The sequence below is a fragment of the Ammodytes marinus genome (genome assembly GCF_949987685.1).
Source record: "Ammodytes marinus genome assembly, chromosome: 11".
NCBI classification, from domain to species: domain Eukaryota; kingdom Metazoa; phylum Chordata; class Actinopteri; order Uranoscopiformes; family Ammodytidae; genus Ammodytes; species Ammodytes marinus.
Window position 1 is genome coordinate 30,386,272 of NC_137215.1, and position 25,732 is coordinate 30,412,003.

The 25,732-nt window shown below is 39.2% G+C and overlaps 1 protein-coding gene across 1 annotated transcript; it reads left to right on the forward strand.

The window, feature by feature from the left end:
* The first annotated feature begins 3,173 nt into the window (after positions 1–3,173).
* Positions 3,174–25,058, forward strand: rasgrp3 (RAS guanyl releasing protein 3 (calcium and DAG-regulated)). Its single transcript, XM_080036437.1, has 14 exons — positions 3,174–3,191; positions 4,285–4,416; positions 6,393–6,540; positions 10,519–10,692; positions 11,482–11,598; positions 12,497–12,775; positions 17,330–17,410; positions 17,664–17,777; positions 17,923–18,038; positions 18,724–18,871; positions 20,753–20,789; positions 21,280–21,429; positions 21,837–22,228; positions 23,772–25,058. Exons 1-14 carry the CDS (start codon positions 3,187–3,189, stop codon positions 23,778–23,780), a joined length of 1,902 nt encoding a protein of 633 aa, XP_079892563.1. The 5' UTR covers positions 3,174–3,186; the 3' UTR covers positions 23,781–25,058.
* The last annotated feature ends 674 nt before the right edge of the window (positions 25,059–25,732 follow it).

Consider the following 25,732-nt stretch of genomic DNA (forward strand, 5'->3'; position numbering starts at 1 on the left):
CCCAGATCATTGGGGGCCCCTAATGCGTGCTAATTACTTTGTGTTAACTTTTCAAATGCTGGACATGAACTATAATGGACTTTGAACTAAATGTGAGGCCCTGTCTGTATATATGCTTTATATACAGGTGCATCTAAAGAAAAAAAATTTAAATGTATGAAAAAGCAATTATTTTAGAGGAAATTATTTCAAGCCTTCCTTTTGTTTTAATTTTGATTGCTAGGGGAGAACGGGGTAATTTGTCACACGGGTTGGTTGTCACAATCATTATATCTCGGAACCAGAAGGCGCTCTCTGTGAAATGTTGGTATTTAAATATCCAGAATTGGGATCAGAGGTCACCTACATAGTCTTCCTTGGAGTTAGACTGCTGAATTTGAGGTGAGACGACTGTTTGTGTTTTTCATGTCAAATTGAAAATATTTAGCTGCTCAGTATTTTTCTTCTAGGCTTTTACACAATGGTTTTATAACAACACACTTGTTACCCATACAAAGTGTGAAGGGTAAACTATAGTTTAGATTGTGGTTAGCAAGCTAATTAGTTGTCAGATGGTTGTTGGCCTTGATGCTAGCAATAAATTCAAGTTGGGGTTGGTCGTCACATTTTTTGGGGGGTTGGTTGTCACATGTTATCTCAAGGCTGCAGCCAGAAAAGGAACCCAATAACGAAAGAAAATGTCAAGCTGTATCCTCACTGACACCCCAGAGAAGGAAAGAATAGAGCAGGAAAAGGCAGCTAGCATGCAAAAGAAAAAAGGGCAACAAAATCAAAACAACCCAGTGCATCCCAAACTAGACCAGCTGCCAAGGCTATAGTAAGTTTTGTAGGCCTATTTGTCAACTTGACAATGCAATTAAACTTTCAAATTTAGCTCTACTTTCTTGCCTTCTTTTTAAGATTATTCCCATTAAGATAACATGGTGACAAACAACCCCATAGTGTTTGACAACCGACCCCTTGATGGGGTTGGTTGTCACAATGTGTAATGATTAATTTCTTATTTATTACAATAAGATAGAAAAAGTGAGGGGTACACTTTTCAAGCCAACACCTTAAGCTTAAATTTAATGTAGGAATGACTTTTGAAAGATGTTTAGGTGATAAGCAATTCTCACTAGAGTAAAAAGTGTGCCTACTTACCCCGTTCTCCCCTACTGCTTACAGCTCATGGAAATCAAAAATCCAGTATCTCAAAATATTATAATTTTTCAATTGGTGTAATATTGAAATATTTCAAGATACTGGATTTTTTATTTTAATGAGCTGTAAGCCGTAACCATTCAAACAAATGTGTTGCGTTTGTTCGAATGGTGTAATGGATTTCTATATGAATTTTTTTTTTCAGATTACATACAAAATCACTTTTCCATGATATTCTTGATTTTTTAGATGCACCCGTGTGTGTGTGTGTGCGTGTGCGTGTGTGTGTGTGTGTGTGTGTGTGTGTGTGTGTGTGTGTGTGTGTGTGTGTGTGTGTGATGATGTATATAATGATTCCTACTGAAGACATATATTTTCACATATGGCTCACAAAAAAACTATTTGTTGTTTTTTCATTTAAAACCCCAATTTTCTAAAAGAGTTTGACAGAGTGATTTGTGGCTAACATCATTCAAACAAGAATGCATTTGTTTGGGATTATTTTGGGAAATTGATCAATCCACATGTGGTGCCTGTAGTCAGTATTTCTAGCAGGATGGTGTATATACAGGAACTTACAGTGTACAGTATGTGTTAAGGGACCGCTGCAAAAGAGTGTGTGTGTGTGTGTGATGATGTAATAGTTTTTGGACAACGATGGAGGTCTATGACAGGGCAGGTTTAGGCTTTAGATTTAGGTCAATAAATACGTTCATAATTATTTGGGTGTTTTCATGGGATTTGTTGACAAGAAACATGGGAATATACCCAGAATGATCCTTTAAGATAAGTAGGAAAGCGACCTGATTATGCTCCCCTTGTGGACATTAACACAGTGCCTGTTAAGGTTTAAGCATGCTGATGAGGGCTGTGAATCTATTGGAATCCCATGATTCGATTTATTTCCATGTCTTATCTTCATTTTATGTCTATTTTAATGTGAAGCTTGTAATGCATGTGATCTTATGGAAAGTCAACATTACCGGCATTAACATTTATTTATCTATTAACAAAAAAAATATTAATTGGATTTTTGCAAATTATGAATTGATTCAAAATCGCAGGAGATAGGAAAATATATTTTTTTTCACCGCCCCAGATGGTGATATGTGTGACTCACTTCTCTTCATAGATGACAATGGGGAGATGCTGTCCAGCCTGCTTCCTCGCAGCCTGCTGCTGATGCATCGCTGGTACGTCACATCCTCAGAACTGGCTGGAAAACTACTGATGATATATCCCATCCGTCAGAAAGCCTACAGGAACTACAGTTTATACACATGGGTCAGATTTAGACAAGAGATAATAATAATAATAATTGATAGGTTTTATATAGCGCTTTTTTGTAGGTCACTCAAAGACGCTTAAAATGATCTTAAAATGGTCACAAGTGGTCACTTAGTGAGTACTGGAAGCCAGTGAAGTGACCATTTTCCGACAGTAGCAACACTGTAGGCATACGATCATTTTATTATGGTCTATTCTTCAAGTTACAAAGCTGATTCTATAGACACTGTTGATGTTTGGGAACTTTAAGGTTGGCATAACAAAATGACACAGATTCTTAATCTCATCTATAGTGGAAGAGACAATGAATCACTTCTAAAGATGCAAGTGTTCATACACTCAGAGGCAGGGTCAAAGGCCTGCTCTTGTAAAGATACAAACGTGTCTGAAGTTGTCGTGTGAATAAAATGAAAAAGGAGAGCCGGTGAGCTCTGCATCAGAATGCTACCTGCGGGGAGAAATGCCATGAATGAATGATCAGATTAGCAATAGCCACTGCTAAAGAAATGTTCAGAGAGAGAGAGACGCCCAGGCTGCTTGAGAGTGGTGAAATCCATTAATGGAGTGGCTAGATTCCACAGAATGCAGCAAATCATTCCTTAAAGTATCATTATTTATTTATTTATATTTGTGCTGATTTATCATAAGTGCATTCGTTTTTTTCAAATCTTGGAAATGTCCTTAACTGAACCCCCCACGTACCGTGACAGCAAAGATGATGACTGCCGGACAACCAGGCTGAAGATTTGTTATTTAATGAGGTAAGGTTCCTCTACATCTACATACATCCATCCCTACCCCCATCAAGACTTTTCACTCTTGATTTTCTCTGCCAACAGGATTTTCCCCTGCTGTTATTAACCCACACTGTACAGTTTGACTTTCACAATTCTAGTTCCTACATTTTCCATGTTTCACACTTGAAAATCCGATGCCACAGTTGGTTTATGTCTTGACAATGCTCAGGATTCAAAATTCAAGAAGTGTATTTGTCATATGCACAACAATTACAGCAGCCCCAGGCTCCTCTCAACAATGCGATATAGAAGAAAAAAAACACAAGTGAAGAGAGCAACACCTGAGACACAAACACAAAAGTAGTGCAAGGACACGGTGCAGATAAGAAGTGTAGAGATAAGGCGCACCATAGAAATATAAAGTAAATTTATAATGCAAAATGAAATGAAATGTAGATAGAATACAATACGTGGAAATGATAATAAAAATAATAACTAGTGAAATAGGATACTGAACATAGAATAATGTAAAATATAAATAAAAATATGGATATGCGATATGCACTGATATAAGTTATGATTAAGTAATTGGTTTATATTATAAATATGTGCAGCATGCACATTAGACGTAAATGTTAACAGACAGTTAAACAGATGTTTAAACTGTTGCAAAGTGGCATAGTGATGAGCTTAGTAGCTCAGGAGTTCAACAGTCTTATTGCTTGTGGTATGAAACTGTCCTGAAGTCAGGCTCATTGCCTGTGCCTTTTTTTTTTTTTTACAATAAGCAATGCATCGGTTTTGCTTTAACCCTCAATTCAAACCAGTGACTAACCCTGTGTTTTAAGCCCAACACTGCTCTAGAAAGGGGGTCACAAAGGGTGGTGACATCCCACAACTCTAAATTGTAAATGTGCAGTGAAGTAAGCTATAAGCCAGGGTATACTTCCTGCACCATACCAACATTATACAGAGAAATGAGCCACATCACATGGTCACAAGACAAGAGTCTTTCTTTGGTTTCGATGGAAAATTCTTGGGAGCTAAAAAATTTGATGTTTTCATCATGTCACCATATTTTCAAATGTCAAAAGAGTTGCTGCTCTTGTGTGTTTAGGTACTGGATCGAGACATTCCCAGCAGAGTTCAACCTGGACTTGTGTCTGATCCAGATTACAGAAGAATTCCGAGATGCGGCTGCTCAGCTTGGCCGTGAGGAACATTTGAAACTCCTCGACATCTCCACCATGTAAGTTACCCTTGATCATACTGATAACGGCTCGTAGATAAAGATAAGATAAGCTATACTTTATTCATCTCAGCAGGGAAATGTAGGTGTTCCAGCAGCCAGCATACATATACACACAACACAACACATATAGATACAAATCCCACCCCTACAAAAAACATGAGCCCACAATACATAGCCTAGGTTAAAAAAGTGGTATGGAGCATCCATGTGCATAAGTAGCTGTTACTCATAGATAAAAGTACTATATAAAAATACTAGCTCTGCCAATGCATGGTATGATAGGAAAATAAAAATTATGATAAAAAGCAATCAAGTGTGCAAATATACAGGAGCAAAAATACAATTGATATGCAGCTCAGGCTTAAGTTAAAAAGTTTAAATGTCATCTGTCCTTAATTAAAAGTCATTATAAAGTGCAATTGCAGTAGGTAAAATAGTGACTGATCAGTATAAAAAGTACAAGATATTAAGTGTGACAAAAGGAGTAGCTTCATAGCGTTGGATTGTTGTTTTATTTGATCGATCGGGGTGGACCTATTCTCTTGCTGAAGCTGTTCCCATGATCCATGGCATCATCAAACTCTGTCTTTGGTTATTATATTGATAGTGAGCCCCCTTAGTGGTGGAAAATTACATATTTTGCATTCAACCCCAAAGTCCTGATCTCAATCTTGCACACCTCTCGTTTCCTCTGGTCGGATGTGAACCAAAATGCAGCAGCATTAGCCACGTGAGATTGTTCTTTTCGCTCAGTGGTCAGATGCGACTTAAAGATACATTGAGTTTCAAGCAGAGCCAGCCCGAGGTATAAGCGAACTAAGCGGTCGCTTAGGGCCCCCGACCGCCAGGGGGGGCCCCCTCAAAAAAAAAAACACACCATATTATGCAAATGTGAGTTATCACACCAAAAAAGGAATAAAATGTTTTGGTCTAGATAATTAATAGCCTAAAAATGTAATAAGTTCATCTGGGAGGTAATCCGAAATTATCTGATCATGTCACGTTCACATCCATGCACAGTGTGTATTGAGTTTATTTAAAAACAATTGGAAATAGGGCTGCCCTCAGTTGCCCATGTACTGTGTATAGTCTATAGCCTATTTCAGCCTCGTCTGTGGAAAAAAAGATACAGTAGCTGGACAACAGAGTTCTTCTGCTTCGTTCCTCTCACTGCATTTAAATGCATTCATTATATTACAGAGAAATATGTCCCATAAAAGAAAAAGAGCTCCAAGCCAGAGGACCCTCCATAATATTTAATTTTATATTAAAATGTTTTGGAAAATCCATGTGTCCTTCTTCAATAGCTTCTAATTCATCTGACCCAGTGTCTCCACATTATTTGATATTGATTTAGCCTCTTAATTTTCCTCTCAAAGTGCACCAGATTCATGCATTTCACTTTAAAAAGTCAAAATTGAGAGAAAATAAAGAGAGGAAGACAAGAGAGAGAGAGAGCTGGCAGGATCGAAAGAGAGGAAGTGTGCCCTCCCTGAAGAAAAGTATTCAAAAATATATTATTGTTATTATTATGTGTCTGGGTCGGGAGGAATAACTTAGTTCCTGAACTGCTCTACAATTAGTCAGAATTTCCATGTAGGAGAACTACAGAAAGAAACTACAGGAAATAGATAGTTTTCCTCATCCCATAATAGTGTGCTTGATTGATTGATTGATTGATTGGTTGGTTGATTGATTTTATTTGACCATTTGATATAAAATATGAACAGCGCTCTGTGTCATACATTAAAGTACATAAATAGTCAGGGATGACACAACAGAGCCCGAAGGCTTATTTCCATTGTGGTCCCTGTGGGGCGGGAGAAGAGGGCAAATCACACATTGCTGTGTTCTCACCTGAAGAAACAAACCGCAGCAAAGGTGGAAACAAACCCTGGGTCACATTTTCAAAGCATACCAAAAAGGTCCTAGATTGACTTTTGATTGTTTATAAATGTATCGTTCTCCTTTAGTCCCTCGTACGACTGGATGCGAAAGTTGACCCAGCGGAAGAAGCAGGCAAAGAAAGGCAAGGCCTCGCTGCTGTTTGACCACCTGGAGCCCATGGAGCTGGCTGAGCATCTCACCTTCCTGGAGTTCAAGTCTATCCGGAGGATATCGGTGCGTCACAAGCAGCCCTGCTTCTGTTCAGCTGTCTAATGATATAAAGTTTTGTTAAGCCCCACTACGGATGGGGCTCAAGGTCTGATCCATCCCCTGGTTTGTCTGTCTTTGGTCCAAACTGAAATATTTCTGCAACTATAGAATGGATTGCCATGATGTTTTTTACAGACATTAATAAACACCAGAGGAATAATCCCACGGATTTAAGCGCTCCTTTAACTATTTGACTTTCCCTCAGGTAAGAAGCATTTTAATTTCATGAAAAAAATTATCTCTACAACAACTGGGTAGAATACCACAAAGTGTGTGATACCGTTCTGACCACAGAACGGTAATCATTTTGGCCATCCCCTGACTTTGCATCAATGCTTTGTTTTATGACCAAATACCTGCAAAACTTATGACATTCCCATCAGCCTCTCCTGTACGTTGTACAGTTAGCACATTATCATTCTTCTGCAGCTAAGATCAGCTAATTCAACACTGAGAACATGTACTACTCAACATGGGCACAGTAACACCCAAGTGAAAAAAGTGTATTTTTTCTATACTTAAAGTATATTTTAAGTGTATTAAGTATATTAAAAGTTTGTCCAAGTATATCAATACCCTATATACTTATTTAATAGTATACTTTAAGTATATTATTTTGTGCTTCAATGCACTATTCTAAAGTATGATTTTTATTATTATATTTAAGTGTTGTATAAATATATTTTTAAAAAGTATAGGGGAGAACGGGGTAAGTAGGCACACTTTTTACTCTAGTGAGAATTGCTCATCACCAAAACATCTGTCAATAGCCATTCCTACATTAAATTGAAGCTTAAGGTGTTGGCTAGAAATGTGTGTCTCTCTTTTTTTCCAACTTATTGTAATGAAGAAGTAATTTACCATCAAAGACACTCTGACACATTGTGACACCCAACCCCATCAAGGGGTCGGTTGTCACACACTATGGGGTTGTTTGTCACAATGTTATCTTAATGGGAAAAATCTTAAAAAGAAGGCAAGGAGGCAGAACCAAATTTGAATGTTTAATTGCATTGTCAAGTTGACAAATAGGCCTACATAACGTTCTGTAGCCTTGGCAGCTGGTCTAGTTTGGGATGCACTGGGTTGTTTTGATTTTGTTGCCCTTTTTTCTTTTGCTTGCTAGCTGCCTTTTCCTGCTCTATTCTTTCCTTCTCTGGGGTGTCAGTGAGGATACAGCTTGACAATTTATTTCGTTATTGGGTTCCTTTTCTGGCTGCAGCCTTGAGATAACATGTGACAACCAACCCCCCAAAAAATTTGACGACCAACCCCAACTTGAATTTCTTGCTAGCATCAAGGCCAACAACCATCTGACAACTAATTAGCTTGCTAACCACAATCTAAACTATAGTTTACCCTTCACACTTTCTGAGGGTAACAAGTGTTTTGTTATAAACCCATTGTGTAAAAGCCTAGAAGAAAAATACTGAGAAGCAAAATATTTTGAATTTGACATGAAAAACACAAAACATCCTCTCACCTGAAATGCAGCTGTCTTCCTCCAAGGAAGTCTATGTATGTGACCTCTGATCCCAATTCTGGACCTTTTTTATATCAACATTTCAGAGCTAGCGCGCTCTGGTGGCGAGATATAACGAATGTGACATCCAACCCATGTGACAAATTACCCCGTTCTCCCCTACTTTAATGTTTGCCTCACTTAAGTTGCATTTAAGTATAGTTATCAAAAATGTGCTATGTTTGAGTGTATTTCTTAATATGCTTAAGTATAGTTCTAAAAAGTGTGCTATGTTTGAGTGTATTTTTAATATACTTAAGTATAATCCAAAAAAGTGTGCTATGTTTGAGTGTATTTCTTAATGTGAAAGTTACCTTAAGTATTAGAATTTTATCACAAAATATTTCAAGACTAAAAACACTGAAATTGATAAAAAGCATTTATAGCTAGTTTCATAAGAGTGCATTCATCATATACATTCCTAAAATGTAACCATAATACACCAATGAATGTTTAATCCCCCCGAAGATTCACTTTTTTTATATTTAGATTCACATCTCCTGATACTCTCTTTGCAACCAGATAGGGCATAGTAAACAATTTTTTATAATTTTATATTAAACATTTCAGCTACACAATTGCTCTTTTAGGATTGATTTTATTGTTATAAATGATGGTACCTTTTAATTCCGTATTGTGGTTTTTAACTCTGCTCACCCCTGATTAAAAGTATTCCTCCTAAAAGGATAATTTTTATTTTCCTATTTGTGTAACAAAACCTGTGCAATAAAAGGAATTATCTGAAAATATGTTAAGAGTATTGCACATAGTCAGTGTGGCATTTTATTATTGTATGTAGGAAATTATGAAGTTGCTGTGGCCAAGTGGGTAGAGTGTAAGACTTGCATCCACAGGGTTAGTGGTTTGATCCCCTGTCCTGCCACATGTCTATTTTTTAAATGCTTAGTAGCCTATACTATTGATTAATAAAAAGCCCTTACAGAAGTCTATTTTTCAAATGCTAATAATAAACTATTAGTATTCTTTTGATGAATAAAAAGCCATTACTGAAGTCTATTTTAGTATGAATGAAGTATATGTTCAAAAGTATACTTAAATAGTATACTTAAGTACAAAATAAGTTGTACTATTTGGTATGCAAATGAGGTAATAAATACACTTAAATTATGTTGAAGCACTACTTAAGTATAACTTAAGTGCAACTAAGTTGTTTCAACACAACTTAAGCTAAAAAACACACTTTAAATATATTAAGTTTACTTTGAAAACAATCTACTTAAGTTTATTTTTTTTCACTTGGGCATTGAGGTTGTTAGCATGTTTATTTCTAGTTAGCTCAAAGTACAGCCACAAAGCTTCCAATGTGTCTTTTGTAAATCCATTATGTTATTATTAGCTGTTGAAAATGTAAGATTGATGTTATTTAAAAAAAAAATGGTAATGGTACTATTGGTTGTATAGCATTGAGAACAGATAGAATCATGTAAGAGAACACTTAGAAAACCTACTGAAGAGTGTAGGTTGTTCCAGAAAATATTTGGTTTTACACTATTAATGCAAAAGATAGTAACATGATTAGAATGAAAAAAATGGCACATTCTTACTCCTAATACTTGAATGTATTCAGGGGTTTTGCTGCTACACCCTCACTTTGTCTGGTACAACAACTACTGTAGCCTGTGCTGGCTAATGGCTAATGTTAGCTAATGTAAGACAGATGTTTCAGACACTAGGCTACAGAGTCTGACCTGGTGTGTAGGTTAGATATGATGTCCTTTCATTCAGTTTTGCATGTATTATTTTGAAGCCCAGTCAAACAAGTTCATTGTGTAAGAAATATATAGGCTACCTGAGAAGTTCTTGGGAAGTTGAACAGCTGCTGCAGAGCTTTGATGTGAAGCCAGCGGGGCCCTGGGTGACATGCCTTTATTACACGCCAGCAAGGAGATCAAAGTTAACAGTCAAGGTCTTATTGGAATTGTGATAAAACCTTGATAGGATGTAGTCAACACTTTTTGTGTGTGATTTGTTCGTCCTTAAAATGTGATGTAGTGACATGAAAAGGTGCTGCTTCAGTTCACATAGGCAATCAGGTACAAAAAAAAAATGTTTCCATTTATTTTTTGAAATTCAATGCATTTCAAAGACAGGATCACAATATCAACATTGCACACAACATATTTTCAAAATCTAATGACATAGCCACATCATGTAAAGTCCATATGCATGCTCCAAAGTGAATCAATCCTTTAACATTTGGATGATAACACAGCTATATTGCCCCCCTCAGAAATGTAACTCTTAAACAGCTAGAAAGCAAAACATGTCGGTGTGAAGTTAGTTATTTATTTTCTATAGTTAGAGACAATGACCATTCCAGCTCCATTGAGTCCTTACGGTACTAGTAAGTGTTAAATTGAAGGCATGACATCTGATCTGTAATTCCTTTTTGTCCCCAGTTTACTGATTACCAGAGCTATGTGATCCACGGCTGCCTGCTGGACAACCCCACCCTGGAGCGCTCCATTGCTCTCTTCAACGGAGTCTCACAGTGGGTCCAGCTCATGGTGCTCAGCAAGCTAACACCTCAGACCCGGGCAAAGGTTATCACCAAGTACATCCATGTGGCTCAGGTAAGACCAATGCACTTGTCAGTATCAAAATGAAAAGCAGTCATAAATCAGAGAAGTTTTCCTTGGTGAGTGTTAAGAAATGACCACACCGAGGTCATGCCCTCTATTATTTTCTGGGTTTCACTAGGTACATTTATAATCTAAAATGAAAAACCTAAATATGAAATTAGTAAAGGTTGATAACAATGACATAACATTATATTTAAATGTGGTCTATTTGGTCAAATTTAGCACCAATGCAATACTTGGTAAATTGCCTGGTACCAAGAAGAAAAAAAAGAAAGAAAAAACACCATGGGTTCCTGTGTATTTTTTAATTCCTTTGGATCGATCCACCTTAACATTTATATGATTGTGAACTTTTAAAGTATACTCTTAACTTAGATGATACTCTTTGTTGTTGATAGTACTTGATATGTATATCCTTTGCAGTCCAATTTCATAGGGACCTTGTTTTGTACAATTTCAAAATAGACATATTTTGGTTTGGGTAAATAACCCAACAGTAAGAAAATAACTAACAGTCAAAACAACCAGTTGCACGGGGAAAAGTTAATTTCATTTTGTGTTGGTGCTTTACTTTTACTAAAACTGATTTTTAGTGTGCACATTTAGACCAGCGATTACATAAAGAAGTGATTTTAGATTTCATCCACCATGAAAAGAGCATTTAGAACTTAATTTGAGAAATTGTAAATTACAGATTAATGACGGGTGGCAAAAAAAAAAAAAAAAAAAAAAACGGTAAAGAAGCAATAATTCCATTTCAACATGTGACTCTTTCATCAGAAACTGCTGCAGCTGCAGAACTTCAACACTCTGATGGCGGTGGTGGGGGGACTGAGCCACAGCTCCATCTCTCGACTGAAAGAGACTCACTCTTACCTGGCTCCGGAAGTCGTGAAAGTAAGTCAATTGGAGTAAATATGCATTCCTTCAGCATATACAAATATGAATAAGCATAATAGGCTACAACTGTAAACCAGATTTGATTGTACATGATGGATAAAGGCTCTCCGTTGGTCATTTGTTTGTAGGCCCGCCAGACATTGCCATGTTTGGTTACAAGCTTTTCCTGCAAAGTTGAATTTTAATTTTGTGAATTATAATTGGTTTTCATCATTGATGAACTCAAATAACAAAATGGTTTTGAATTGGTTATGTAGGCATGTTGGTCAATGAAGCCTCACAGCTTAGTGGTAGAAATAGTAAGCCACAAGTTCTGGATTGAGACACACAAAGTCAAAATGCCTTTAGTTGGAGTTATATAATGAATGCTAGATGCTGGCTCCACGCTGGTAGGTTCTCTTTGGCTACTTTCAGTCCCTTGTTTAATGTGTATCGCTCTGTCAATTTTTAGAAAGTTTTGATTTTTCTGCTTCCATCTCAAAGTCCAGTATGTCCACAGTCCATTTAAATGTTGTGTCAGTCCATCTCAAGGAGGTCCACTCATTTTGGTCTCAGAGTAATTGGCAAAGCATTATAATAAATTATATTTATTATAACCTGAGTCTGAGTCTGTGAGAAGGTTAAAGCAGCCTAATGTGCTGCAATCAATGTGTCTCATAATGTCAATGTTTTGGAACAAATAAAACCACAATGAGTTATTGAAAGAATGTAGTGCTTTATCAGGAATCAAAGGTCATGAGGGTTCAATGCAGTCAGTCAGTCAGTCAGTCAGTCAGTCAGTCTTGACTCATACGCCACCAGTAAAATGATCAATGGAAAACGGTTTACCTGAACAACATTGTGTTTTCATACTCATACATACTTTACCCAAATGTTCCATTCCCTTCTTCTTCAGATCTGGAGTGAGATGACAGAGTTGGTCTCCTCCAACAACAACTACTCCTGCTACCGGAAGGCCTTCAATGAATGCCTGGGTTTTAAAGTGCCCATCCTGGGTGTGCACCTCAAGGACCTGATCGCAGTGCACGTGGTCTTCCCTGACTGGGTGGATGGCAGTAACAAGGTGAACCTGGTGAAGATGCATCAGCTCTATGTCACCTTCAATGAGTTGGTGTCATTGCAGAGTTCAGTGGCCCATGTGGAGCCCAACATGGACCTCATCTACCTGTTAACGGTGAGCCATTCTCTCTACACACAGACACTATCTGAGATGTGGAGACACCGCAGTAGCCAAGCGTATTTGTATCAAATGCACACACATACTGAGTGCACTTCTAAAAAAGACGTGGACTCAGAATGGAGTCTTGTGACACTCCGGTTACTAATAGGTTACTTCCTATTCAAAAGCCAGAGTCTTGGGCTGTGTTCGGAAACCCATACTAACGTCCTACTCATACTCATTTTGACTTCAATTTGAGTATGTGACTGTTGGGTATTCGAGAAATTCCCGGATGAGTACTAACTGCCAGGAAGATTTTGGGTATGGATCGATTGGATACTTTTCTTACTCAACCGCCCCACAATGCACTGGATCAATTCTACCCGCACAGGAAAATGAAATATTTTCGAGCAAGTTGCTAGGCAACGACATTGTTTGGGGTCCCCAATCTGACAACTGTATGTGCAGTCATTCATAAACTCTTACAATAGATAAGAGATGAAGATAAATACCAAACAACATTAGAGTTACTAAGTGAAATGAGTGATGCCAGTGTGATAGTGGAGATAGATCAGAACCATATAGTATATCAAAATCAGATCAGAACTGAATGCTGAGTTTCACACACCGCGGCTCGTCCAGCTCAACTGACAGACAGCTGAGTGCTGTCTGATGAGCCGGACAGAGAGCGTCCTCCGCCTCAAAACATAAACGTGTGAAAAAATGAATAAATAATCAGAACTAGATAATAATTAGAGCTTACCTAAAAATAAGTGTGCCATGTTACTGTTTATTGTATTTAGGATTTTAGCTCATTTGGATGCTGTTTTGACCGTCTGTTTTCATTTAGGCTATTAGCGATATTATATCTACTTTCAGTTTCATTACTGAGTCGCCACGAAACGTGATTATTGTTCTTAAAGATAGGCCTACTTAGATTATAAAACAAGAGGTCTAAAACACAGATGATGAACACAGGACTGTAAAAATATAGTTCAATATCTAACCTGTGGAGGGCGGTTGTACACTAAACAGCGTCTAAACGGCCTGAATCTTATAAGAAGAAGAAGACATTCTTCATGGCTTGAGTATACTTCAACTGAAAACGTTTCGACGCACCTCGCATACACGATCGATCTTTGAGTAGACAGTATGTAGTATATAGATGGTGAGTATGTAGGATGCAGGACGCTAGTATGGCTTTCCGAACACAGCCATAGACACTCACCGGCCACTTTAAGAGGTACACCGGTTCAATTTCTTGTTAACACATATAACTAATCAGCCAATCACATGACAGCAACAAAGGTTGATGGTGCCAGACGGGCTGGTATGAGTATTTCAGAAATTGCTGATCTACTGGGATTTTCACGCACAAACATCTATGGGTTTTACAGAGAATGGTACGAAAATATATTTTTTTCCAGTGAGCGGCATTTGTGTGGACGTAAAATGCCTTGGTGAAGTCAGAGGTCAGAGGAGGATGGGCAGACTGGTTCGAGATGATAAAAGGCAACAGTAACTCAAATAACCACTTGTTACAACCAGGGTATGCAGAATACCATCTGAACGAAAAGCACGTCCAACCTTTAAGCAGATGGGCTACAGCAGCAGACAGGGCCGGAGTGGGACTCATTTTCAGCCCTGGAGTTTTATGCCTCAGATCAGCCCACTTTCACGCCGACATTATTAATGTAATGTAATAACAACCTTAATATGTACGTCTGCAAAAGTGCACTGTTCTCTGCACCCTTGTAATTCTGTGTTTTTAGACTGTGTGGACTCAAATGCTCCTGTTTAGCCTATAGCCTACTCAGGTGCCTGCCATGGTGCTACTATGTGCAGTAGGAGTGTACGGAGACGTCATTATCTGTAGGCTATCTGTTCAACAAACACAATTAGCCTATCTATATGTAGGCTACCTGTATTCGGATATGAAACCGGAAGTGGCTGGGGCTTATGGGCTTATGTGTGAAAAAAACAACAATTATTGTCCCTTCAGAGCCTCAAATTGATTTAATATTGGCATATTATCAATAATGAGATAGGCATATTTTCCTCATACTGTACTCATCTGTTTCTCTCTCTCATTATAACTGTCTAAGCCCCTACACGTTTGACTGGGGGACATTGAACATTCAGAGTCTGAAACAGTAGGCCTATTACATCACAGTAAATCATAAACTTGCCCAATTTATTTTATTTTTTCATCTCTGTCCCTTTTTATTTTTAACTAAACTAAGTTGTATCATCGATCTAGATAAGATTTATTTTGCCCGTTTATTTCCCTCTTCTCTCTCACTCTCCCTGTCTCTCATAGGCCTATCTCTGTCTCGCTATCTCTCTCTCTCTCCCTCTCTTTTTTAATTTCTAACTTAGTTCAATGAATAATTACTTTAGACTAGGAAACAGCGTTTTATAATCTAGTGGTCTAATTGATCAACGCACAAAAACGAAACTTTTTTTGAGCAAATCTCTTAGTTATAAACAGATTGTATGAACTAAACAAGCGAAGTGTTTGCAGATCGAATATTTAAAGATCGATTTTATTAAATGAAGAGACGTGGTTCACGTTCAGAGATTTGAAATAAATAAAAGTCAGGAGGGACTGAAGGTGACTCGGGGTCACAAACATCCAGCGGATTGGAGAGACCGCAGCTCACGGGGCCATGCATAAACGCAGCTGGTCTATCTCTTTTCTGCCACGGCAGCGGAGATGAACAGCTGATAGGTGCCACTCAAGTTAAGGCAGAACGCGCCACGTCAATTTAGTGCATGATAGGCAAAATAAATAAATAGTTGTTTCCTGAATAATAACGAGATTATTCGCGAAGTAAACATATTCGGATCGATCATCTCATTATCCGTGCTCATCCGAATAGGCCTACATGTTCGGATTCTGGCTCATCCCAGTGCAGCCGACGCTCCAGTCGCCATTGTCCCGAGCATGCATTGAACATATATGACTGGGGGCTGTGACTAACTTTTAAAGCCTTTGGTATGAGCGCAGAATTACAAGTTATCTTTCACCTCGTAGTCCGACATGCTGCTAGAGAGAGACACGCAGCAGGGCTAGGAGGCCCTAAATTCTGCTTCAAAATAAAAGTAATCTCACGTTACGCCAGTTAGATGCTTTTAATGTGAAACTGAAGCTGTAGGAAATGGTCAGTTTCCATTAAAAGTAACTTAACTGCGGACTAATAATATGATTTTTAATGCACCAATAGGTAAAATGATATTTTAACCCAGTGCCATGACTGGGCCGGCCCTCGCAGCCCAAAAACCAGAGCGGCCCACCGGGAATGCTCCCGGTTCTCCCGATTAGCCACTCCGGGCCTGGCAGCAGAAGACCTCACCAGGCGGGGAAACAACAGGAAACTGAGGCTAAAATTTGCACAGGCTCACCAAAATTGGACAAAAGAAGATTGGCAAAATCTTGCCCGGTCTGATGAGTCTCGATTTCAGTTGCGACATTCAGATGGTTTGGTCAGAATTTGGCGTAAACATCATGAAAGCATGGATCCATCCTGCCTTGTATCAATGGTTCAGGCTGGTGGTGGTGTTATGGTGTGGGGAATATTTTCTTGGCAACTTTGGGCCACTTAGTTCCAATTGAGCATTGTTTAAACGCCACAGCCTGCCTGAGTATTGTTGCTGACCATGTCCATCCCTTTATGACCACAGTGTACCCATCTTCTTATAACTTCTTCCAGCAGGATAATGCACCATGTCACAAAGCTCAAATAATCTCAAACTAGTTTCTTGAACATGACAGTGAGTTGACTGTACTCCAATGGCCTGCACAGTCACCAGATCTCAACCCAATAGAGCCCCTTTGGGATGTGGTGGAACCAGAGATTCATATCATGGATGTGCAGCCGCCAGATCTGCAGCAACTGTGTGATGCTATCATGTTAATATGGACAAAAACCTCTGAGGAATGTTTCACACACCTTGTTGAAAGTATTCTACAAAGAATGAAGGCAGTTCAGAAGGACAAAGGTGGTTGGTCCAATCCCTTCCTATTAAAGTGGCCAGTGAGTGTATATCATATCATATCATATCATATACAGTGCTTGTACTGGCTAGCTCTGTACTGTACTTGATGTGACAGCTTTGAATGATAACAGACTACTGAATCAAAGAGGGCCTGAATCAGTGCTGACTATTGGTTATATGTGCACTTACTGTTGTACATACTGACATGCATTGGTATTGAACAGTCAGACAAAAAACATTTGAGCAATTTAGTTTGGTCAACAATCTTAAAAATGGCACTCATTTTCTATAAATTCTCTTTAAATCAAAATTCTCAGTACTTTGTTTATTTAAAAATGTTCCTGATAAATAACATGTTGAAAACGTTTTGCATTGCACTTGATTATTAAAGGAGCCACCAATTTGCTTTCATTTAAGAGAGGAAAATGAGTGCTGGAAATATTTCAACTGTCAACACTTGATTAATCACAATAAGTCAGTGTAAATACATAAAATAAAAGCTTAATATGCTTCTTTCAATTGTTTATTGTTTTTTTAAACTTATACTATCCAAAATCCTTGTATTTTCAGCTTTCTCTAGACCTTTATTACACAGAAGATGAAATTTATGAGCAGTCATTGCTAAGGGAACCACGTAACCCCAAATCATTGGTAAGTTTCAGCTGGAAGAGTTTGTATTTTATGTTTAAGTCTGTGCATCCTGAATGTTAACAGCTTCAACTCAATTTATTTAAAGACATACATTTATGATGAAAGGTTAAAGATTATTGTACCATAATGCTTAGTTTTGACCGCAACAATTTTAACCTATGCTGTAATTTAGCAATCAGGGCAAATGTGTTATGCCCACAGTACAGATTTCTGATCTCTGTCCCGTGTATTTGTGCTGTATCCTCCTTCCTAGCCTACCTCTCCCACAACTCCCAATAAGCCCCTGGCCCCCCTGGACTGGGCCTCAGGTGTTACCACCAAACCGGACCCTTCTGTGGTCAATAAACACATCAGAAAGGTGGTTGATGTGAGTAGACTGCATAGTACCCTTTTCAAATGATCCCGAATGTATTCATTATCTATAAAATAGCAGAAATACAGCTTTTGGTTGGACAGATGTCGAGGTGTTGTGTGTGAAATATTGTTGTAATCTATTTCTTCTCATTTGGAAGTCTGTGTTCAGGAATTATGACCATGACCACGATGGCTATATCTCTCAAGAGGACTTTGAGAGCATCGCTGCTAATTTTCCATTCCTGGACTCCTTCTGTGTTTTGGACAAAGATCAGTGAGTGTGCAACACTGGAAGTTGTAACATACATATTCAATTGATAAAAGCAATAGTGCGTAACTTCTGTCGCCGCACCTCATGAGTAATTCTGAGTAATTACAACAACTTTATCGGGGCATCTACATGAGGTAAGCCTTCGGTGATCGGATGATCGGATGCAGACTTTAAACCTTCTGCTGTACCGTCCAGGTTTTTGACACATTTCTTGTTTTCTTCTTGGGATACCAGTTTGTAAACGCTGCCAAACTGAGAAAAACAGAGAGTTTTGTGGAGCTGATAGGCTTAGTCAACTCTGTGTCAACTCGTTTGGCAATGGCTCGAATGTAACCGATATTAATCTATATGAAATAGTTACACGCTATAGCTTTAACTACTGAAAATACATATTTGAGCCGTGTCCAACCTTGTCACGGCACGTTAACTTGGGTTGTTAGAACAGTGGTTCTCAATTCGCAACCCCACATGTACGTAGCAACAATGCTAATTGCATCTCCCAGTAGCTTTGGGGAAACATAGCGACTTTCAAAATCAAAACGAAACAGGGATTACTGTGACAACGGTTTGAGGACAACTTTGCCTTGAAAACAATTGGAGGGAATATTAAGGGGAGAGCATGCTCCTTTGCGTCACTGTAATGTTTGCCGGTTTTCTCTGTCCTCTTTTTTCTGCCTCTTGTTCCCAGAGATGGATTGATCAGTAAGGATGAGATGATGGCGTATTTTCTCCGGGCTAACCCACTGCTCCAATGTAAGATGGGTCCAGGCTTTCTCCACAACTTCCAGGAGATGACATACCTGAAGCCCACCTTCTGTGAACATTGTGCTGGATTTGTGTGTATCTCTTTAAGATTCAGTCATAGCACATTTCCTACCACCACCTTCGTTATCACTCCTGACACATCTCTTTCAGTTCAGTAACATACTCTATGGTTGTGCTTGGTTTTATTTACCATTACTAGTTTTCTTGTAGTCATTGAACGATTAACCGATTTCATCTCGAAATTGAGAAGTAAGGTAAAGTAAATGTTGTTCTCATTGTGCGACGGTCATCCTCACCAATCAGAAGTGGCCAACAGCAAGCACATGAAACTCAAGGAAATCTTTACACTGATGGTGTGGAAAGACTGTCAAATGAATAGCCAAGTGACAGCAGTGGTGCTCTAGTCCAGTATATTAAACAAGCTACAACTATAGAGTCGTTTCTGACTGTTATTCAGTATGAAACAGGCTCTCAAAAGACAATTGGGTTTCAAAAACTCCTGTGAACACTGGATAAAATAAATAAACAGTCACATAATCATAATTGAAATATGCAATGCCCTCCCGCGTCAACCTGCGAACACCGTATGAGGAATGTAAGGAAAAAGATGATACGGCGCTGAAAAATGATGCCACAACAACCTATATGTGTGTGGAACGGCCAAGTTAAGTCTTAGCTGTACATGTCTTTATTTTTTTAATTAATTTTTTAAAGATATGTTTTGGCATTTTTCATGCTTTACTTTGACAGTGTGAAGAGACAGAGGTGAAATGGGGCAGAGAGGGGAATGACATGCAGAGCACGACCGCGGGCGGGAATCGAACCCGGGTCTGCTGCTGGGCCCGGCCCGGGGGGGGACGCCCTACCAACTGAGCTAAGGGCGCCCCACACGTCTTTTTTATTTTTAACAGTCCCTGCCTGCAAAATACTTATCAGCCTTTAAATGAACATTTAAATCACCAGAGTGAATATTGCCTGACTGAATCTGTCTACTGTACTGAAGTAGAAGAAGCAAACATACTTTATTAAAGGTTCAGTAAGCGGAATGGTTCTTTTAGCTAACTTCCTGTCAGTGACTGCAGTTAGCAGTCCCCTCCCTCGTCCCTACGTCACCACATTGATGCACTGCGGTCTTCAAACAGTGAGTTATCTAGCAGCATCTCAGATCCATAAGTGCGATAAAAAATTATAAAACCATCAAAACAGGCATTGGGGCGCATACACATTCACCCATCTGTCGCGCTGCACGTGCAACGGCAGTGAGTTTGTAGCGTTCTCTCTTCTGATTGGTTATCTTTAGTGGGATCCCCGAAAAGTTTATTTGTGGATTACATGCAGAGTGGGTGACTGAGAGATCAGCTTTATGAAACGCACACACTATATCACTGTATGAATAAAGAGCGATTTAACACTTATATTAACATAAATAAATCACTTACTTCACCTTGAATGCCCTGGGGGAATTCAGTTTTCCCTCTGTTGGTATACACACACAGGCTGGAAGTACAGACATGCAAACCGGTACCAGAGTCAGAGCCATCTCAAAGTTACGGCACTCACGAGATGGTTAGGGGTTCAGTGCCTTGCTCAGGGGTCACCTCAGCAGTTCCCATGAGGTGAACTTGGCAACCCTGCAGCTACCAGTTCACACTCCAATATATATATATATACTAATCTACTGCTGCCCCATGATGCCTGGCTTTAATAAACTATATCACAAATCAAATCAAATCAAAATAGCGATATCGGTTTCCCCCCAAATCGTTCAGCCCTGATTCTGAGCTGTGTCTGGCGTTTAAAAGCGGGGCAGAAGCACACACAAACAAGATAACAGGAAATGACTTGTTGAATTGTATTTCTTTTATGGTTTTGTGAACTTCTATTTTCTAATGTAATTGTTTTTGTATGTTTCTCTACCCGCGCTCCCGTTCCTCACACTTCTGGACCTGCAGCTCTGGGGAATCATCAAACAGGGCTACAAGTGCAAAGGTATTGTTTCATTGCGTCTTCTGTGAAGACTATCCATTTTTTTTATCTTTACACATTACAGGATAAATTAAATTCGGCTCATTTTAAATTGACAAGGATCTGCATTAACTGCAGCTAAAAATGTTCATGAATACAATGATCGTTCAACACAGTATCTACTGTCTGACAAGTTGTTGGAAACGCAATAATCAAACACCGCTTTATGGTTTACAAACAAAACACAAACATAACATAATTTCTCATTCACCCATATGCAGACCATTAAGTTCTATTTCCCAAATTTTCGGGCCAGTTTGAGTAAATTGGCCCTTTTTTAAAGAGATGTAAAAAGTGAAAACATCTTTCTGTGCAATTTTATTTACATTTTGGATTTTTTAAACATTCTTACCATCTGGCATAGTAGAATAAAAGTAACCTCTATCTGTGTGTCTGGAAGCTAAGGACATGTTTGCCCTGACCAGAAGCTGATGTGTCTTTATTTCCTCTGCAGACTGTGGAGTGAACTGTCATAAACAGTGTCGCGAGCGGCTTGTTCTGGCCTGCAGGAAGCTGATCCGTTCTAGCTCTCTGGGCAGTGTTTCTCCAGCCAGACTCACCCACCACTCACTGCCCAGCAGCCCCGCACTGCCCACCTGTAAAGGTCTTTGTCAGCTACACTCATTTACACTCATTTAGAAAAAAAGAAGCACAAACACAGAAAAATATGTATACATTTAATCCATTTACAATTTGCCAAACTGTAACACTCAGTTTTTATTATATAACCTACTACTGTTATGACCGTATATAGAAGAGGTGAAGTCTGCAAGGCTGGAGAATGGCTGTTGTAAAAAACACTCTATGTCAAAAATCAGTGAAGAAAAAAAAATCCCAAAAATGATCTTTAAAAAAAAGAAAGAAAAAATATATCTCCTCACGATTCGCTTTATATTCACTGATTTTTACTTAAGGTGACTTTGACAACAAAGCATTCCCCAGAATCACTGACCACCCCCCCCCCCCCCCCACCCTCTTTAGTTTATGTTGTCCTGTGTTTGGCTCCTTCAGATGAGGACGAGGTGTTTGAGTTCCCGGCCGTCGCGTCAGCGGGTCCGGCTCTGGACACTGGCTCCATCACCCTGCTGAGCGGCTCGGCCCAGAGGATCTCAGTGCGCCTGCAGCAGCAGAGGGCCGCAGCCAGCCAGGCCACGCAGGCCGAGCCCCCGTGGCCCCAACACTGCAGCTGGGGGGCCACGGACGGCGGCTCACACACTTTCCCCAAGATGAAATATAGGACTCACAGGAAAAGCTCTAAAAACAAAGGCTTTGCCCACTGGGAGAACCAGAACGAGGGGGGGCAGCACCAGGCCGTTTCCTCGCGCTGCAGCATGGACTCCTCCCAGCACAACACAGACATCTCAGGAGAACTCATACACAACGGGCTCACACACAGAGGCAAGGTAAGGGGATGGCTGGCTCTAGGTTTTTATTTAAAGGAATAGTTCAAATTTTTATTTTTTTCCCGCTTTTGCCTCACTCTCCGGCTCAAGAAAAATGGCGACAGAATACCGTTCATGTAACTGTGAGTGCATTTTTTATATAGAAATGGACAAAGGTCGCTCATCCAGGTTAGCTTAGCTCAAACACTGGTAGTCAAGGGGAGCAGGTAAATAGATAAACTTTACTGATCCACTTCAGGGGTGTCTGAGATCGTTGTTGACAGGTAATATATTTACAAATAGATATAGTTAGATAGAAATGTGTCCCCTCTTACTTGGGAGTTTTTTTCATTTTCTTTTTGAGGGAGACAAATTTACTTCTTCGAAAGATTTGAACAGCGAACCGCAAAACCACATTCGGACAATCATCCTTTGTAGCAATTGGCACCAAACTGTTGAAAACATTACCACCAGAAATTAAAACATTGACAGAGCTCAAGGTTTTTAACACACAAGTAAAACAATGGTTGAAACTGAATTAACCCTGTGAACATTTACCCGCATGCTCGCGTGCACGCACACACACACACACACACATTAATCGTTGTCCTTGTTTTTGTCTTTATGTCTCCTGAATCTGATGTCTTCTGTATTTTTATTTGTGTGTAACTTCTAGTAAAGGCTTAACCAGGGACAGGGATTGCAAATGAGTCTTGACTATAAACCTATATGCATGGCATCTATTTTATATGAAACAATCTACAATGTATTTGTCCCTGCTCAATAAACTACTAAATAAATTGAGGGGGACATATACACTGCATCCTCCACCCCCCCCCCCCCCCCCCCTCCCTCCCTGTGTGGTACAGGCCAATGTTGTTCAGCGCCCGCCATCATGAAAGGGGTTCCTATGCCCTTACTCTGTTTTGAGTATAGTTTATTGGACAACTTTCTAGAGTGTTAATCAATAGTGCAGCCCAAGCAATGGACAGAAAAACCAATAACACAGTAACAACAGAAATATGACAGAGAAAAACGCACCATTACTCAACTGGAGGTAATTGTTACTTTCTCTAAAGTTGCAGCACAAAAAATAATGGATTGCATGGATTTAAGCTTTCTTTTTGTACTACACTAACAAGTGTGTGTGTGTGTGTGTGTGTGTGTGTGTGTGTGTGTGTGTGTGTGTGTGTGTGTGTGTGTGTGTGTGTGTGTGTGTGTGTGTGTGTGTGTGAAAGGGTATAGTGGAGAGAGAGTGAGAGAGGAGGACAACTTTATTTGGCATGTTTGTGATTGGAGGCTACAGATGATTGGACTCATCTGGTACTTCATTACCAAAATCAGTGCAGTTTAATACTTATAAATAACAGAACCAAGAATCATTAACATAACATAATATTAACATATTTACTTTAAATTAAATCATTATTCTACAATATGTTGTTAGAAATGTATTTGGAACAATGAAAACAAGATTACAATGAAAGGAATGCAGCTCACAGAGCTTCAGTAAATATGCCATAATACACTATTAAAAAAAAATCAATTTGTTCTTCCTCCCCAGGACAGCTGACTTGGTCCCAGTGGTGAAGGTCGGCCGTGGGGCTCCAGAAAGGCCCTGCTAGCTCGGAGCAGGAAGCTGTTGTGTCTGGGGGGTGTGCTGGGCTGCCTGAGGTCTCCTCTCAGCGACCTGGAGTTATCGTGTCCTCTCTAGACTTCAGCCCAGGCTACATGCAAATGCCATGCAAGGTCATGGAAAGACACGAGAGAGGTCCCGAAGATCAGGAAAAAAATAGGGACAAAAAGATAATGTACTTAGAGCCACTGTAAAGGAACACCTCCATCCTCGCCTCCTGTGCAGCGTAATGGGCTGGGGATCGGTGTTTTAAGTTACTAAGACGGAACTTGTGAGTTTTGATCCAGGATGTTCATGACATCAGCACGAAAAAAGAAAGAAAGAAAGAGACATTGTTCTTTGGACTTCACAAAAGCGTGGAATGGATTCCATTTAGTGGAGCAATGCCATTATGACAGAGTAAAAGATGGGATCTGCAAAGTCTTAGTATTCCCTTCCCCAGTTTGGAGTGATTGGGGAAAAAAAGCATGAAGGACGTGGGACAGTGTGTAGATATTTGTATGTAGAGTTGCAAAAAAAAAAAAAAGGGAAAGCCATAATGAAGGTGAATGTTAAAGGGCATCCAGACCTACTGCCATATAGAACGTTGATGATGGACGATTCTGCAAAACCCTAGGTTGTGTTAAATTATGTTTTTGAGTGTTCATTGTATAAATTGTATTATTTATTCCTACAAAATACCACAGTGTCATGTACAATGTCTCAGGGGTTTCACAGCAGACACAACTGACCTACAGTAAAACATTTCTCCCAGCATGCACTTGGATGACTTGACATGGCCGTACTCTAGCAGTAGGAAAAGTGAATCATTGTCGTTTTCAATGCCCCAAGTGAAACAAATGAAACAGAATGCTAGCAAAAATAGAATATACAGTACTTTGTTAAACAGTAGGCCTACATGTTAAATGATAAAATAATACACTTTTTTTAATAACTGAATTTGTTTTCTCGTTGTGATGTGAATTTCCCATGCCACAATAAAACCAATTCACAGGTGTCTTACATGTGTGTTTGTACAGCTTGCTGCAGTACAATCCCTTAAAACTGGATAGTCAATTGCAAATGTGCCTTATTGTATCAGGCCTACAGGAAACCGCTTTAATGTGACATGAGACTGGGCTAAAATAATCTTTGCCCATTGTTCCGACCTTAAGCTGTGATTGGACAATACATTTTCCTTTCATTTTGTCATGCACCTCCTGATGAAAACTAATGACAGAGCTTTGTATAGTTATTGGTAGGTTTAAGCTGCCCTCTGCTGGACAACAATGTAATGCAATAAACTTCTTCACTTAGTTTTACGTGTTGGGATTTGATCTGAATGTAGACATCTATGGTATGGTATGGCATGGTAATTCATGCCACTATGAAAAACTATTCATTTATCATAGGATGTGTATTGCATTTGACTATTTTTACAAAGATCTAATTTCATTCATATTCATTTTGATTGTATTTTGACATTTATTTAATTTAGCATAATAAGAAACAATATTGATCATGTAGGCTACATCAACTATAAAGCATAGTAAATAAACTACACACACAGTAAGAAACAAGACTATAGGGAATAGGCCTACCTAGTTTAGTATGGCTGGACCGTAATTGGGTCTGAGTAGGCCTAGCCTAGTGCCAATGTTGATAGCACTGTTGTAGTGATTTAGACAAGGTGTAGCCGACAGATTGCTTGTATGCAGTGTGTCAAAAATATAAAAACAGAAGGATGGAGAAAAAAGGTTTGCTCGTCACAAAATAAGCTCTGGTTTACATACGAGCCGTTTTAATTGTTCAACCAGGTCAGTGTTTAAAACATGTTTTACAGATGGATGGTCTTTGTGGTGTCCGTGGACTTGCCCTGACTGTCAGCTATGTTTGCAGGTATCTGCCTC

Excerpts from the sequence above, each read along its gene's own strand:
- rasgrp3 (XM_080036437.1), top strand. Across the intron at positions 12,776-17,329 it reads ACCTCATCTACCTGTTAACG|CTTTCTCTAGACCTTTATTA; the intron begins GTGAGCCATTCT and ends TTGTATTTTCAG. Across the intron at positions 20,790-21,279 it reads ACAGGGCTACAAGTGCAAAG|ACTGTGGAGTGAACTGTCAT; the intron begins GTATTGTTTCAT and ends TTTCCTCTGCAG.